The sequence below is a fragment of the Vicia villosa genome, linkage group LG1 (genome assembly GCF_029867415.1).
Source record: "Vicia villosa cultivar HV-30 ecotype Madison, WI linkage group LG1, Vvil1.0, whole genome shotgun sequence".
NCBI classification, from domain to species: Eukaryota; Viridiplantae; Streptophyta; class Magnoliopsida; order Fabales; family Fabaceae; genus Vicia; species Vicia villosa.
Window position 1 is genome coordinate 250172925 of NC_081180.1, and position 15222 is coordinate 250188146.

Here is a 15222-nt window from a genome sequence, read left to right on the forward strand (position 1 = left end):
AATTATATTAATATTTTAAAAATATAAGTGTAATTTAGCATAATACATATTTTTTATTAGTTGACAATGTAAAATATTTTACGGTATTAGTGTTAGTGTATATTCTTTTTCTCGTATTTCTTACTTGTTTACAATTTTTTTTTCCTCTCATTTATATGAAATAGGCGGAAGTAAGACATAAAAAAATAAACTAAAGAGGGTAAAAAGTAAAAACTCAGTAGCAATTGGGCGGGATTATTAAGCAGATAAGCGCCTCAATGCTGTTTGCAAACTATTCCCACTCCAGTCTCAAAAAAACCAACAAACCCTAACTGTTGATGGCTATGTGAAAGAAGAAGAAAAATGCAGCGATGGCGAATTTGCGAAGAAGATAAAATCAGCCGTTTGCCGGACGAAATCCTCAGCCACATTCTCTCTTTTCTAACCACCAAAAAGGCAGTTCGCACAAGCTTATTGTCCAAGAGATGGACTGATCTATGGCAATCTTGCGACACTATCGACTTCACCGATATTCAAGTTCATTGCAATAGAACTAATCGCAGATGTAACAAACTTGTCGAGTCCGTTTTGGCCACCACCGACTCTCGCAACATCAACACTTTCCTTCTCGAAATCCTGTACGGTCATCCTCATTTTGCCTATAAGGTCAGTTTTCGCAATGTAGTGAAATGGGTTAACAAGATTGTTCTTCAAAATGAACTCAAAAATCTTTGTCTTCATCTAGACGTGGATGAATATGACGATGAAGATAACAATGAAGATGAACATTTTTTACCTAAATTGCCTAACTGTATTTTCACTTGCAAAACCCTTGTGAGTCTCGATCTCCGACGGTTCCGTGTTAAGGGTTTTTCTTTTTCTTCCGATGGATTTGGATTTCCGTCACTCAAAACGCTTCATTTGGGCGACGTTGAGTTTCCAAAAGGTCGGGATTTTTTGTTGCTTCTATCCGGATGTCCGATTCTTGAGGATTTAAAACTGTTTCAGGTATATTTGGAATGTTGGTTTAATGAGTCTGTTATTCTCAAGGAGTTTGAAAGCTTAAGCTTACCCAAATTGACAAGAACTTATATTATTGAAAGTTTGTGTGACATTTTACCTTTGAAAGCAGTCGCTACTTCTAAGTCTTTGTGCTTAGATAGATTACAATTCCATGAACCTTTCAAGGTATGTCTTATTATGCATTATTGATATTGAAATGTGAAGTTCATGCTGGTGTCCGGTCTTAGTAATGACGATGAGATGATAAAAAAATTTATCCGTTTTTTCTGTTTTTTTTTAATTAAATGATATAGTGTATTTTTATATAATATAGGTGAATCAGGCATTTGATGGTATACCCATCTTTCCTAATTTGACTCATTTGAAGCTCACTGAAAGTTGGGATTTAGTAGTACAAGTGCTCCACCATTGTCCTAAGCTTCAAAATATCGAACTTTACGAGGTTTGATAAGTTTAAGAATATCGGTTCTATATATTTTTAGCGCATCTCCTTCATGTTTCTTTTGTTTTATTTTATTTTATGTGTACTATTAATAGGCGATGTACGTGGCAAGGGAGAATGAAGATAATGATCTTGTTCCACAATGCCTTTCATCGCATCTTAGAAATTGCATTATTCATGACCTTGGACGCCTACATAGGAAGTTTATATTGCCAATGTATATTTTGAAGAATGCAAGAATTTTACAAACCATGAAAATCAAAATCTGGTACCGAAGTGAACTATCTGAAATAGAAAGAAAATTGTCCTTGTGCCCAAAGGCCTCAGCAACATGCCAACTCTTTGTTCATGTTTAAGATATTTACTAGGTAAGTAGTAGTTTCGCTATCTTGTTTGTTGTTTCCTGTTAGATTTGGTTATGAATATCACGACTTTGTCTCACAATGAAAACGGATTTTAAATGATTTACTTAGTAACTATTTTCTGTTTATTTATTTTTTAAAGTGTTTATTACTTGAACTTAGAAATGAACATTTTTGTCATACCATCCAGTAAGAGCCATGTTGCTTTTGTTTAGTTTTGACTTTTTCATGTTTACATGTCTAATGGATATTTTGTTTTCGTATATATATATACATATGTTTTTGTGAAAGTACTATGACCCTGGTTTAAGGTTTACATGTACGACTTCCACTGCATATTTTGGCCTATCACAATGGCTTATATGTATGTATACGCAGTTATGCATAAAGCAGAATTTCATAAATACTTTGAGTTATTGAGATGCAGCTCATCAACGAAAATATGGATGTGGTTGTCTATGGATTAGAATAGTTTGTGGGGGGGAGATCTTTGGTGGTTGGAATTCTTCTACCATGTAATTATGACTTTCTTCTACCATTTGTTTTTGTTATTGTTAGCAGGAACTGCATTAACTTTGATTCTTATTGGAGGGTTTACCATGGAATTGCTCTTCCAAATAGGTGTCTCAAATATATTATGTTAAATGGATGGTAAGTAGAGATTGCTACAAGTATGTATTAGTGGCTACCTTCCTTGCAAGAGTATTGGAAGGTAGAAAATGAAGATTCTGTAGAACTAGATTAGTTTGCTCTATATGTTTCTGTTATTTATTTAGTTTGCTCATTTGTCTTTAATTGCAGTGTGGTTTGGAATGATTTGAAAATCATTACAGATGGCATTTGATTTTATTGGCAATAGCTAATGATATCATTGGTATTCATTTTTTCCAAAATATAGTAAATTTAATTTATCTTTACTCATTATAGACACATCCCAATAGCTAAAACATGGATTAAAGTATAAGTGTTGGCACTATGAATATATTTTAGAAAAGGTTGATTACAATGTTGAATCAACGTTTATGCTTCAATGCCTAAAAGGTTGGTTGCTATTATATGTTTGATGTATTGTATAACTACTATGGATATATTACTAGTCAATCTTATATGTTAGAAAAATCACTAATTCCTTTAGCAATTTATTTTGAAATATCAATTTGTTTATCACGTCTTTAAGAATTACTTTGCGAATTTATTTTATTTTTTGTTAAGACGTTGTCTACGTCTAATGTTATCAGTGGAGTGTTGGCAAGAAAATTGTCTATTTTTGTTCAATTTAAAGACTCGTTTATGTAAAAAAATCCTGGAGTACATGGGAAGTGGTCGTCTCATGGAGAAAATATGTACGTCAATTGTAATTTTTACGAATTCTGCAAAAATTCTCTGCATTATTTTCGTTAAATTTTGTTTGGGACCGTTTTTAGGTCTCTCTCTTCGTTTGTATTTGGAATTGAGTACCCCTGGTTTTAACTGTATTTCTAGATGTTATCATCTAAAGGGTTATGCAGAATGACACTATCGAAAAGACGACTACTAATTTGGTGTTGGTGGACGACTATGGAGACTTTTGTAGGTGACTTTCGTCTTAGGGAAGTAACAACTATCAAGCTTGGTGTACAAAAAATTGTGAACTGTTGAATTATTTACTTTAATGCGAAGCATATATCATTATTTTGAATAATTGTTCAAAGACTTCAAAACTCTTTAATGTTTTAGTAAGGCCTGTTTCCAAACCAACATCAGGAAGAATTTTCTTGTCTTTATCCACAATAGCGGTTTTTAAGCTTGTATTTGCAAAAAGTACAAATATGTGACAACCTCACATGGGATGAAAAGCTACTGTATCTATGTATTTCTATGTTGTCGGTCCATTTCTTTGTTGCGATGTTGGAGTATTTATAACCACCCTGAATCTGAATCCAAGACCTCATTGAAAATAGTAACCACAAAGTAAGTGGGCAGTTTATCTCCTAATGTTTAAGGGAATGTGACCAAATTTTCTCGTGACTCATTCCAGCCTGTGAGGCACACCTCAGTTGGAAAATCTTCAAGTGTCCCTGTATACTTACAGGGAAAAGCGTGCAAGACATTTAATATCATCAATGGAGGAAGAAAAGAATGGAACAAACTTTTTTCTCTCTCTTAAAAAGCTACGTGTCAAAGTTTCATTGGAGAGGCGCAACTTTGAGTTGACTTTTTCATTTCATGTTAGCATCGTTACTTGGAGGTTCGACTACTTAATCTTAAGACCTATGTGCATAAACTCTTGTAGTTTTATCTGTATGTTTAGTGTGAAATAGAAATATACTCTAACTCCTATGAAGACTTTAAATATAAATTTGCAGAAAGTAAGGAATTTCGACATAGTCGAAATCTTGGTAAAAGTAATACAGAGAAGGTAAATAAATTGTTGTAAAGAGAAAAGTAAAAGTAAAGATATTTTGCTTAAATAGAAAGAAAATGGTGTTCAGAATCATACATTTCACTCAGGTAACTTGTTTCTCACTTCTTTGCTCGGGTACTTTGAGTATGTGAGTTTTTGTAATGAATTTTACACCCCGAATCCTAATAATAGAACTTTTATTTATACTAATACAAAACTAACTACATACAACGACTCTCTTTCTAGAAGTCGAAACGTGTTTGCAGCATGTTTTTCCCTTTTGAATTGGCTTTCACGTGTTCCTTTGGATAAAATCAAAAAACGGTTATTTGCTCTTTTTCATGCTAACTGTTGTTGTAGAAATCTTGTGCCAACTTATGATGTTGAAACCTTGGATGCATTGTTGACGTCGAAATCTTGAGAAAAAAAAACTAAGTCCTAATTTCATCCTACATTTGAGACTTCAACTTCTTGAGTTGAAAGGACCATGTCGAAATGCTCTTCCAAACTTTCAAATTTTACTAAGTTTTTTTCTTTCTGAACTTTCCTCTCACACGCTGAGCTCAATGACATCGAAAATCTAGTCTAACAATTTCTTATACAAATACCATAAAACAATGTATTTTTATCAGTAATTTGAAAAATATATGGTATTTCTTCAAATAATCTTTAAAAAATCGATTGTTTTTGTAATATCCAATATTTCTTCACAGAAATACAAAAAATTCGATAGTCTACTCTCTATCCATTAAAAATCAATTGCACGAACTCCTTAAATTGTCCTTTCATTACAAATTATTTACTTTAAAAAAGGGCATTTAAGTAATTAAGTATTTTTTACATTTTCATTCTCATATACTATTACAACATGTCACGTGTCCATTTTCAACAATCTACCACTCCTTCCGTAACAAATTATAAGCAAATTTTGCATTTTTGGTTCATTGAATAATTGATGTATCTACATCAATTATTCAATGAAACAAAAATGCAAAATGTGCTTATAATTTGTTATAGGGTAGTATATATAAAATATTTAACTTTTTTTAAGATTGACGCATGACATTCATTTTCCAACCTTCATCAATTAAACCATAATTGAATATTACATCCACTCATTCTCCTTCTTGATTAAAAATTTTAATCTCTCACATTCCTTTTTTCCACACTTTTTCACTTTCATTTTAATTTTTTCTCTATTTATTTATTACCACCAAAATACTAATAATCTATTTTCTATTTTAGTAAAATTAATAATTTATTTTATCTCACGAATCATTATCAACACAATATTTATTTTATTTTAATCAACGTCTTAATTTGAGAGACAAATTTTTTATTTTTAAATATTTTTTCTTTCTCCATCTCACAAATTTTTATTGTTTATATGATTATTTAATACAATTAAATTTATATAATTATTCTTCATTTTACAATTAAGTAAATCATTTTAATTTTTCCATGTGTAATATTGACGGAGTTGATATCATGAGATTCTCTGTATAAAATAACAAAATTTTAATTTAAAGTTTAAAATTATTCTTTTTAAATTGTCTCTTAGGCTATGTTTGGGAGTTTGGAGGGGAAGGGAGGGGAGGGCTTTGAAAAATAAGAAGAATTAGGGGAAAAGGATAAAAAGATTTTGGGTAGGAGGGTTTTGGAGGGTTTGAGTTTATTCATAACACCAAAAACCCCATAAAATGGGGAAACTCAAAAATTGTATTGAATGAGGGTTTTGAAGGGCTTACATAAAATTTTCCAAATATCTTTTAGGTTGTTATAGTATTCTGAAAATTAAAAATTTAGTAATTATAATGACTCTTTTATCATTCTAAACAAAATCATTTTTTCAAAAAATGTCAAATATTTTTCTATATTTTTTTAATTTTTAATTTTTGGAAACCTTTCCCTCCCCTCTCCTCCAAACTCCCAAACATAGCCTTAAAGATCTTAAATGTTTCATTGCGGACTTAAAAATTAATTTATATAGAGATAAATTTCTTTTTAAATAGAGATACATTAACAAGGTTCAAAGTTCACATTTATAATGGAATAGAAAAAACCATGTTACTAACTTATTATACCTATTCTAGTATAAAATGTTCATTTTTATTAATACTAGTATATGGAGTACTCCTCATGTCATTTTTGAGTTACATTTTTTAAGTTCGTACACTTGAAAGACTTATGAGTTTGCTCCAATTTATGCGTGTTTTAAAAATGCCATTTAGCAAGGGGAAGGACATAAATAATCTCTCATGGTACTGTCTTTTTATACGCAGTTACTTTGTTTATTTAATGAAATCCAAAAATATTTACCATTACTAAATTAAAGATAATCCATAATTTATTGATAAATTCAATTAGCAATATATTATTAAAAATTAAGTATTATAAAACCCTATAAAAATAAATTTTGATTATATATATATATATATATATATATATATATATATATATATATATATATATATATATATATAAAAGACATATCTTATGAAAATATATAGATTGTTTTTGGGAAATGCGACGGTGCGAAATTTGGAAACCAAACCAACGTCAATGCGAAGATGACTGAATTTGTACCGCGAGAATCGTCTCAATAGAATAAGCGGTCAAAAAGTTACGCGCGTTTCAATGACGAGAAACGTCGGTTCATCTGGCGTGACTGTGCAGAATTTCGTGAATACTGCTCAAGATCTCCTTTGTCAGCACATCTCTTCCTCTCTCTTTCTTGTGGTTTCAACTGTTAATTTCTCTTCGTCTTCAACTGTTATTTTCGAATCCTGTAATTTTTGAATCTTGCTGATGAACTTTAATTTGTGAATTTTGATATTAAACTAGTAACAAACCCGTGCTATCGCACGGGTCTCGTCTGGATTCACATTACATTTATAGATTATTAAATTATTAAGTATGTTACCATGTTTTCAGTTGAGTAACATGAATATAGGTAAAACTTCAATTATTTTATCAAATTTTCATTCATGGATTTGGAATATCACACATAATAACATGTCATTCAATTAACGATATACAAATTTTTTCAAAAGGTAAATTAAACAAAACAGCCAACATGAGTAAAACTAATAATAAGCTTTACATTGCAATGCGCTACATTCAACGTATTTAAAAATATGTCTCATGTAAACCATGTTGGCATTTAGCTCCATATTTGTAGCAAGCGTCGGTCCTATCAACAAATCACGTCTGCATGAACAAATAGGAAAAATTATATACTTCTTGAAATACATGGAAAATGTACATACTATATATGTTAAGGAAATTTCTTTGGCTACCTCCCAACCTTCTAGTCCACCTCTGGTGAAAAACCCAAACTACCCCTGACTTCGGAAATGCATTTCCGAAATGCAAGAAAAAGGTGTTTTCGGAGATGCATCTCCGAAAGCGCCTTTTTTTTTGAAAAAATTGTCTTATTTCGGAAGTTCATTTCCGAAAACACCATTTCGGAAGTTTATTTCCGAAATACTGCGCGTTTTGCAGATTAAGCAAAACAGCCCCTCCCCCAATTCATTTACCCTAATCTTCTTCCAAACTCAACCCCAAAGAGATTTTTCTGCAAACCACTTCCAAGCTACATCAAAGGCTCCATCTACTTGCTCTACTACATTCAAAAGTCCTCCAATCTATTCAATCGGTAAGCATTTTGATTTTAAGATCTATGATTAAAATTTATATTAGGATGTTTACAAATAGCAAAAAATGTATTAGGTTAGGTTTGTACTGATATTTAGGATGTTTAGAATGTGTAGACATATGTTTGATTTAGGATTTTGGGGTCTGCCATTGGAGGTTGCAGAGAACTTCTGCGCAGGGGTGTTTCGGAAGTTCATTTCCGAAAACACTTCCATTCCCAGTTTCAGAAATGAACTTCCGAATTGTATCAGAAGTGCAATTTTTTTTAGTTTTTTATGTTGTCTCGCATATTAATCGATTTCAATTGTTTTCAAGAACATGTCATGCAACCAACCAGCACGCATCAGACATGGTAGAGAGACCCAGACTGCGTCGGCTAGACGCGAGCGGGCGGCGGCGCAGCTGGCGTCGACACGTGGACGGGGGCAGGGCCGGGGACGACGTGTGCGAGTTCCCGTGGAGATGGACGAGGGTACGTCCACATCTGGATCGAGGAGTAGGCTGGCTCGGGTATCTTCTTCCCGCCAGCAAGAGGAGGAGGAGGTGGAGGTATCGGAGGTGGCAGTATCATACCACGAGGAGAAGGGTGTACCGGATGTTGACCCTCCACTCGAGGAGGAGGATGAGCAGGAGGAGGGCTTCCCGGGAGGGCCCAGTGACACTTCAATGCTGATATCCTACCGCGATCACGTCGCTCGGCGGACCTGGGAGGGAGGTATTTTTTTTAATTTGCCCAACTACATTATTTAACCGTTTATAATTTAGACGTTTATTCAATATTTTATTAACCGTCTATTTAACATACTTTTTTATCCATTTTTTTGTAACAGGAGAGAGAGCCGTTGAAAATGGTGAACCATGCCCGAAATATTTTCTGTCTGTTTAAACCGACTGCCGAGTGGTTTAACGACGCTGTGAGAGGTTCAGGGCTCAGTGGGCTCTGCATGACGGGGTACACCACCACCAGCCACGGCATGCAGGGGGCTTTTGTGGAGCGGTGGCACAAGGAGACGTCTTCTTTCCACTTGCCGGTTGGGGAGATGACGATCACCTTGCATGATGTGCAGTGTCTTCTCCTCCTGCCGATCAGGGGGCCACTGTTGACCCACTACCGGATTCAGAGGGTCGAAGCCACTGAGTGGATGGCGCTCTATTTGGGTATGGAGCCCGAAGTTGCTGACTTTGAGTGCGCCACGACATCTGGGTCTCATATCCGGTTCATCACACTGAGCCGCTACTTCGAGCACCACCTGGTGGCGGCGGCCGAGGCTGAGGATGCGGGTGACGAGCTATTTACACATTATCACCGTGGCTGCGCTCTCCGGTGCTGGTACATGCATGTGGTAGGCGCTGCGATCTTTGTGGACAAGATTGCGAGGTACGTCGACGTGACCTACCTCCGCTACTTCATGGACTTGACCATCGTTCACTAGTGGAACTGGGGGGCAGCTACTCTGGCATACCTATACCAGAAGCTGAATGAGGCCTCCAACTGGAGGACGAGGCAGTTTACCGGTTCCTGCATACTACTCACGGTACGTTTCATTTTAATTGTTCCGTATTTATTTATGTTTCGTATTTGTGTTTCGTATTTACTTATGTTTCGTATTTATTTATGTTTCAGAGCTGGATCATCTCTTACTTCTCCCAGATCCACGGCTTTCACATTGATCCTCAGTACGTTGATGCCTTGCCCAGGGCCGCCAGATACGTTCTCCAGAGGGGGAACAATGCGATGGGACCATACTGTGGGTACCTGGACCGCACGATGCACGATGACGTCACCTGGAGGCCATTCATCGACTACACTCAGGTTGTCCCCTTTAACAACATATCTCTATATTCTGGCTGGTTGGCATGCGGGACTACCATCATGGTCCAGTATCTCCCTGAGCGGTGCATACGACAGTTCGGATTTGTGTAGATGATACCCAAGTCACCTTTTGAGGCTGCTCCCGACACAGTGACCAGAGTGCAGCTCACTGCCGTGTTTGAGGATTGGGAGCATCATGTGGTACCGGAGGAGTATCGTCGCATGCGGGTCACCCAGGACTGGCACAGTGTGGAGGGGTACGCCACATAGTTCTACCGGGTGTCCCACCCTCTGCTGACACCCGACGCTCCCGGCGCTCCTAGGCCAGCAGACGAGGAGATCCTGGAGAACCAGCAAGCCGAGGATGACCACGCCATTGATCTCCTGCCGATCTGCCAGCGGATAGATATGCTTGGGCGGGACGCGTTGGATCGAGGTGTCGTTCATCAGGGTGGTCTAGAGGCAGTCGCCGTGATGGAAATGATCGTCACTGATGCGGGCCGTGCGGCGACATATAGGCGATAGAGGAGGGCCCAGGGTGAGAGGGTTAGGCATACCTAGTAGTGGTCGAATTTATTTTTTTTTGCTTTCGGATTGTATCTTTCGTACACTATTATTATTTGGATTTGGATCGGATCGGTTTGTATATATCACTATTCTTATCATATTAGTATATTAGTATTTTCTGTTTATATATCGCTTATTTTATTTGTCGTCTTTCTTTAATTAAAAATACGAGGCTGTTTCCAAAACCATAAAAAAAACACAGTTTCTGCATAATTCGGAAGTTCATTTCCGAAACCCCCCAAAATCTGGAAAAAGGTGTTTTCGGAAGTTCATCTCCGAAAACACCCCCCATTTGGTGTTTTCGGATATGAACTTCCGAAGTCTGGAAAAATTTAGAAAAAAAAATACTTCGGAAATTCATTTCCGAAGCAGGGGTAAAATGGGTTTTTCGCTGGGGGTGACCCCCATAGGGAGGTGGGTAAAGAAAAACCCTATTTTAATTCAAAATAGATTTTTAATTTGAATCGTAAAGTATAAGATATAAAGTTTACCACTATCAAAGTGCTTGAAATACTTCCTTGTACACAACATTAGTAGTAGTAGAACACAGTACATTCTCCTTGTCATGAATTAGGATTTTCAGCCCACTTTTGCTTTTAACTCTTGAAATCGCAACATATAATTGACCATGGCTAAACACAGGAGTAGGCAAATACAATCCAACACTATCAAGAGATTGACCTTGTGACTTATTAATTGTCATTGCATAGGAGACAATAATCAGAAATTGTCTCCTAATTAACTTGAATGGCCAAGGTGAATCAGAAGGTGACATAGACATTCGTGGAATGTAAAAAATGTTACCTATGTTCTTTCCAGACATGATTTTTGCCTCAATGACATGATTTGCAAATCTTGTAACAATTAATCTTGTTCCGTTGCACAACCCATCGACTTGGTCCAAATTTCTCATTAGCATAATAGGTGTACCAACCTTCAATTTGATCATATGATTAGGAAGCCCTGACGTTCTTAATTTACTGAGAAATTCAGGAGTTAGAACTTCATATGCTTCAGTATAACTTGAATCTGTTCTATCAATGGAATCAAAACTCAAATACTCTTTCTCTTCTCCTAAAAAAAGTTTAAAAGTAAAACATAAATAAATTAGTAAAACTATGTTCTTAAATATATATATATATATATATATATATATATATATATATATATATTAAGAATGTAATAATACAGTAAATATAACTGACATGTACCTGGTATCAAGTCTAATACATAATGATTGATTTTGTCCACAACTTCAATGGTTGAAGCAAGAATAGCCTTTCCTTGTAAGAATTCAACATCTTGATATTTTTCCAACAAATTGGGATATGTGTTTTCAACAATTGCTCTTATAGGATCATCAAAATTTGATATTAATAGCTCTTGAGGAGCTTCAATATCAACCAAACCATCATTGGGTTCACAAATCTTACCATCACCCACATTTAAAATCCATTTTGAAAATTCCGCTAGTTCATTAGAACTTGTGTTGTCTCTTCCCTCTTGAAGTCTCATATTTTTTTATAGTGTTAAAACCTGGCAATAATCCCATACATAAGATGAACTAATTGATGCATGAACAATATCAGAACGCCCAACTCTTGGAACAACAGGAAGAATCTGTCTAAAATCTCCTCCAAATACAACAACTTTTCCACCAAAAATAGTATTCTCAACACCCTTTTTGCTCATTACATCTTTAAGGGTTTTATCCAATGCTTCGAAGCAGTTCTTGTGAGACATAGGTGCCTCATCCCATATTATCACATCCGTTGCTTCAAATAATTGAAAATGTTCGGTGTCTTTGTCGATGTTGCAAGTTGAGTTGTCAAGCGTTGGCACAGGTATTTTGAACTTTGAGTGTGATGTTCTTCCACCCGGCAATAATAACGAAGCTATCCCACTTGAAGCAACAGTAAGAACAATTTTTTTTTGAGAATGAAGTGCACTTGATAGTGTTCTCCACATGAAAGTTTTACCAGTCCCTCCGTAACCATGCAAGAAAAATACCCCTCCACTCAGTTTGTTAACAACATCCATGATTTTCTCAAATATCAAACGTTGTTCATCTATAAAATACAAACCAAGAATTATAAGTGCAAGGACAATAAAAATCATTTTTGTAATTCATATTATAAAGAAAATAAATCACCTGTAAGGGCACGAAAAAGTTCTTGGAATTTTTGTTTCTCAGTATCGGCATCGTAATTAAGCAAGATCAAATTTTCGAAAGTTAGCAAACATCCAAGGAATCAACCAAATAAGGTAATATAAAGATATGAATAAACGTACCAACCATCAAATTAGATTGAAACTTTCCATCAACAATGGTGTCCAACCCAATAATGTTTAAAAAATTTGCAGGAATGTCTGGTAATTCTGCTTTCCTAATAAAAGTTGAACCACAAAAGACCAACTTGAAACCATGAGTACTTGATTTGAATGAGAAATCATTATTCTAGACTTTGAAATTCTGCATTATGTATGACCCTCCAATAGCAAGTTCAGCCAAGTATCTTGACACCAAATGCGGTTGGACAATGGCTTGAATCATATCCAGCTGCAAAACGTAAAATTAACCATGGGAAATTAGAACGATTAATTTAAACCTCCAACATCATATATTAACAAAAAACCCTAATATTTATACATTTGAATCAACCAAAATGAGTTTCAAGTGTTGTTTGTTGGATGAACTTGTCACAGTCCACATATGTTTACAACGAACGGCAATCTTCCACAAATCCTTTGAGTCGTTGATGTCTTTCACAACTTCAACCGGTCGCGCCATTGATGTTACTATTTAGACCTGTTACAAAATCTGTATTAAAATGGACACGGAGAATCAAAATATGGGAATGAAGAAGAATTGGAAAATAAAAATATGGGAATAAAGAAGAATTGGAAAATAATACGTAACCTTTTAAAAATAATGGAGAATGAAGAAGATTGAGGAGCGAAAGAGTAACAGTTTAGAATGGCTATAAATAGGGTTTAGAATGCATGGAAAGTTGTGATATCTTGGAATATCAAAATAATCCATTCTAATTCCAATAATATACATTTAATCTTGTAGTGTAATGATAAATAGTGGGTATTTTAAATCATGCAATGAATAAAAAACATTGGAATTGATTTGGTACAGCGAGAGTGAAACAAAACATTGACTCATTGGGTATTTTCATTTAATTATAATAGATCTAATTTGGCCATTCCAATTCCTTCCTCATTAACCGTGAGTCAAACATTAGAATTCAAATTCTGTCAACAAAAAAAAACATTGGAGTTCAAATATAAATAAATTAACCGTGAATGAAACATTGGAATTGGAATTCAAATATAAATAAAATTCAAATATAAATAAAATAAATTAAATAAATTAATAAATCAAATAAATAAAAAATAGTGTAAAATTATGATAGATTGACACGTTCAGCAAAATTAAATGCCAAATGATTATGGTAACAACATAGTGTTGATTAGTCTATTATACCCTTGGAATAAGAAAAGTTATAACATTTAATCAAAAGGTTAGACTTGAAATTTCCAGGTACTTTACTTTTAATAGATTGATAATAGATAAAGATATCGATACTCTTTGATGTTTGAATTGTGCGAATTGATAATTGTAATGGCTCAGTTCTTTGAATTCTCATGAAATATATGTTGTTGTAGTTTAGATGTTTGAGTAAATGCTTGAACTAGAATTGTTGTGTGCTTGTGTTGCTAATTGTTGACAAATTGAATCAAGTTGAGATGATGTTGACGAGATAGATTGTTTTTGTGATATTTGAAATTAATTGGTGATGTTTGTTAATCACGTGGAATTGTTGTTGGTGTGAGTCATGAAAAATTCCTTCGCGAGAATTCATGTTGATGATAATGTTTGATGAGAATTCATGTTGGTTTGGGATGCATTTTACGATTAATTGTGAAAGTTGCTGAATTTGGATTGGTGATACATGTTGATAATTTTCATTGTAAATTAATTGGAGATAATATGCTTTGAGAGGAGTGTTGTGTTAGAAATTCGGTATGATAATCCTGGATATCTTTGAAGAATCGTGTTCGTTCACTTTTCGAACAAAGTATTTCGACCCTATTCTTGTCTGGGTTCACAAAATCTTTGCGGGGATAATTCTCGAAGAGCAATCTGTTTTCTGACAATAGTGAACGAATCACAATGTAGAGAGGAAGTATATTTCGTGTACCAAAATCGAGGCCAAATGACTCCTTATATAGGAGACCAATAACAGAAAACGAACAGACACACCTTTTTCGAAAAAAACGGTCATGTTTGTTGGGAAAGGGTACAACTATTCAGCGGGACCCCAGCCAGGGGCGCTGCCCCTTGGACCCCGACGGGGCGTTTCCCCGCACCCCGCCAGGGGCTACGCCCCTTGGAATCCTGTTTCTATTATTCGTATTCAGTTACACGTTTGGCTCGACGAGCGTGCACTCCGCACTACCCTAACTCGTTTCAAACTTAACGCATAATTGCATTGGCCTATAGTAAATCACATTACTACCAAAATACATTGATGATACTAAAATCACCAACAAACTCCCCCCATTTTAGTATAATCCTTGATTTACTTACAGGTATAACGATCAAACAAATGCATAGACGAAAATGTCTTGCGATTGCATTTTCATCTTAGTACAAATACACATTCCAAATACTCGAAAATCGGGGTGTCACAATGATTGAACCCGTCAATCCATTTGAATATCTGAAGATATAGTACACATATGTTTCTTACAATACTCTACTATTCATACTTGACACTTTACAAGCCATGTGTCCTTATCCATTAATAAGCATATAGGAAGCCAAGTCCAAGCTTCTTGAAACGGCAAAACTTCATGCTCACATAGGCGATCCTTTTAATCTTGCACCTGCATTTGCAATTTTTCAAAAGAACCATTAAGAAGATATACTTCAACCTAGCCATCACTTGTAGGTCTGAGCACATACCTTGGGAAGATAAACACA

At 35.1% G+C, this 15222-nt stretch overlaps 2 protein-coding genes across 4 annotated transcripts; one reads left to right on the forward strand and one right to left on the reverse strand.

The window, feature by feature from the left end:
* Positions 1-253: 253 nt before the first annotated feature.
* LOC131625544 (F-box/LRR-repeat protein At4g14103-like) lies at positions 254-3807 on the forward strand. Of its 3 annotated transcripts, XM_058896411.1 has the most exons (5): positions 258-645; positions 988-1167; positions 1316-1444; positions 1540-1812; positions 2368-3807. In XM_058896411.1, the coding sequence occupies exons 1-4, from the start codon at positions 343-345 to the stop codon at positions 1798-1800; spliced, it is 873 nt and encodes a 290-aa protein (XP_058752394.1). In that variant the 5' UTR covers positions 258-342; the 3' UTR covers positions 1801-1812; positions 2368-3807. The 3 variants fall into 3 exon arrangements, with proteins under 3 accessions (XP_058752388.1, XP_058752382.1, XP_058752394.1); XM_058896405.1 differs by having other exon boundaries at positions 254-1167; positions 2365-3807; XM_058896399.1 differs by having other exon boundaries at positions 256-1167.
* A 6915-nt stretch (positions 3808-10722) lies between these two features.
* LOC131599074 (uncharacterized) lies at positions 10723-11741 on the reverse strand. The gene is made up of 2 exons (XM_058871572.1): positions 11438-11741; positions 10723-11300 (listed from the first exon to the last, which is right to left on the reverse strand). Exons 1-2 carry the CDS (start codon positions 11739-11741, stop codon positions 10723-10725), a joined length of 882 nt encoding a protein of 293 aa, XP_058727555.1.
* Positions 11742-15222: the final 3481 nt, after the last annotated feature.

What these genes read in the sequence shown, in the direction of transcription:
- LOC131625544 (XM_058896405.1), top strand. Translation starts at nt 343, where the DNA reads ATGCAGCGATGGCGAATTTGCGAAGAAGATAAAATCAGCCGTTTGCCG. An exon ending in AATTCCATGAACCTTTCAAG is followed by an intron (nt 1,168 to 1,315) that starts GTATGTCTTATT and finishes TATATAATATAG; the next exon opens with GTGAATCAGGCATTTGATGG. An exon ending in AAAATATCGAACTTTACGAG is followed by an intron (nt 1,445 to 1,539) that starts GTTTGATAAGTT and finishes TACTATTAATAG; the next exon opens with GCGATGTACGTGGCAAGGGA.
- LOC131599074 (XM_058871572.1), bottom strand. Translation starts at nt 11,741, where the DNA reads ATGAGACTTCAAGAGGGAAGAGACAACACAAGTTCTAATGAACTAGCG. An exon ending in TGTATTAGACTTGATACCAG is followed by an intron (nt 11,301 to 11,437) that starts GTACATGTCAGT and finishes AACTTTTTTTAG; the next exon opens with GAGAAGAGAAAGAGTATTTG.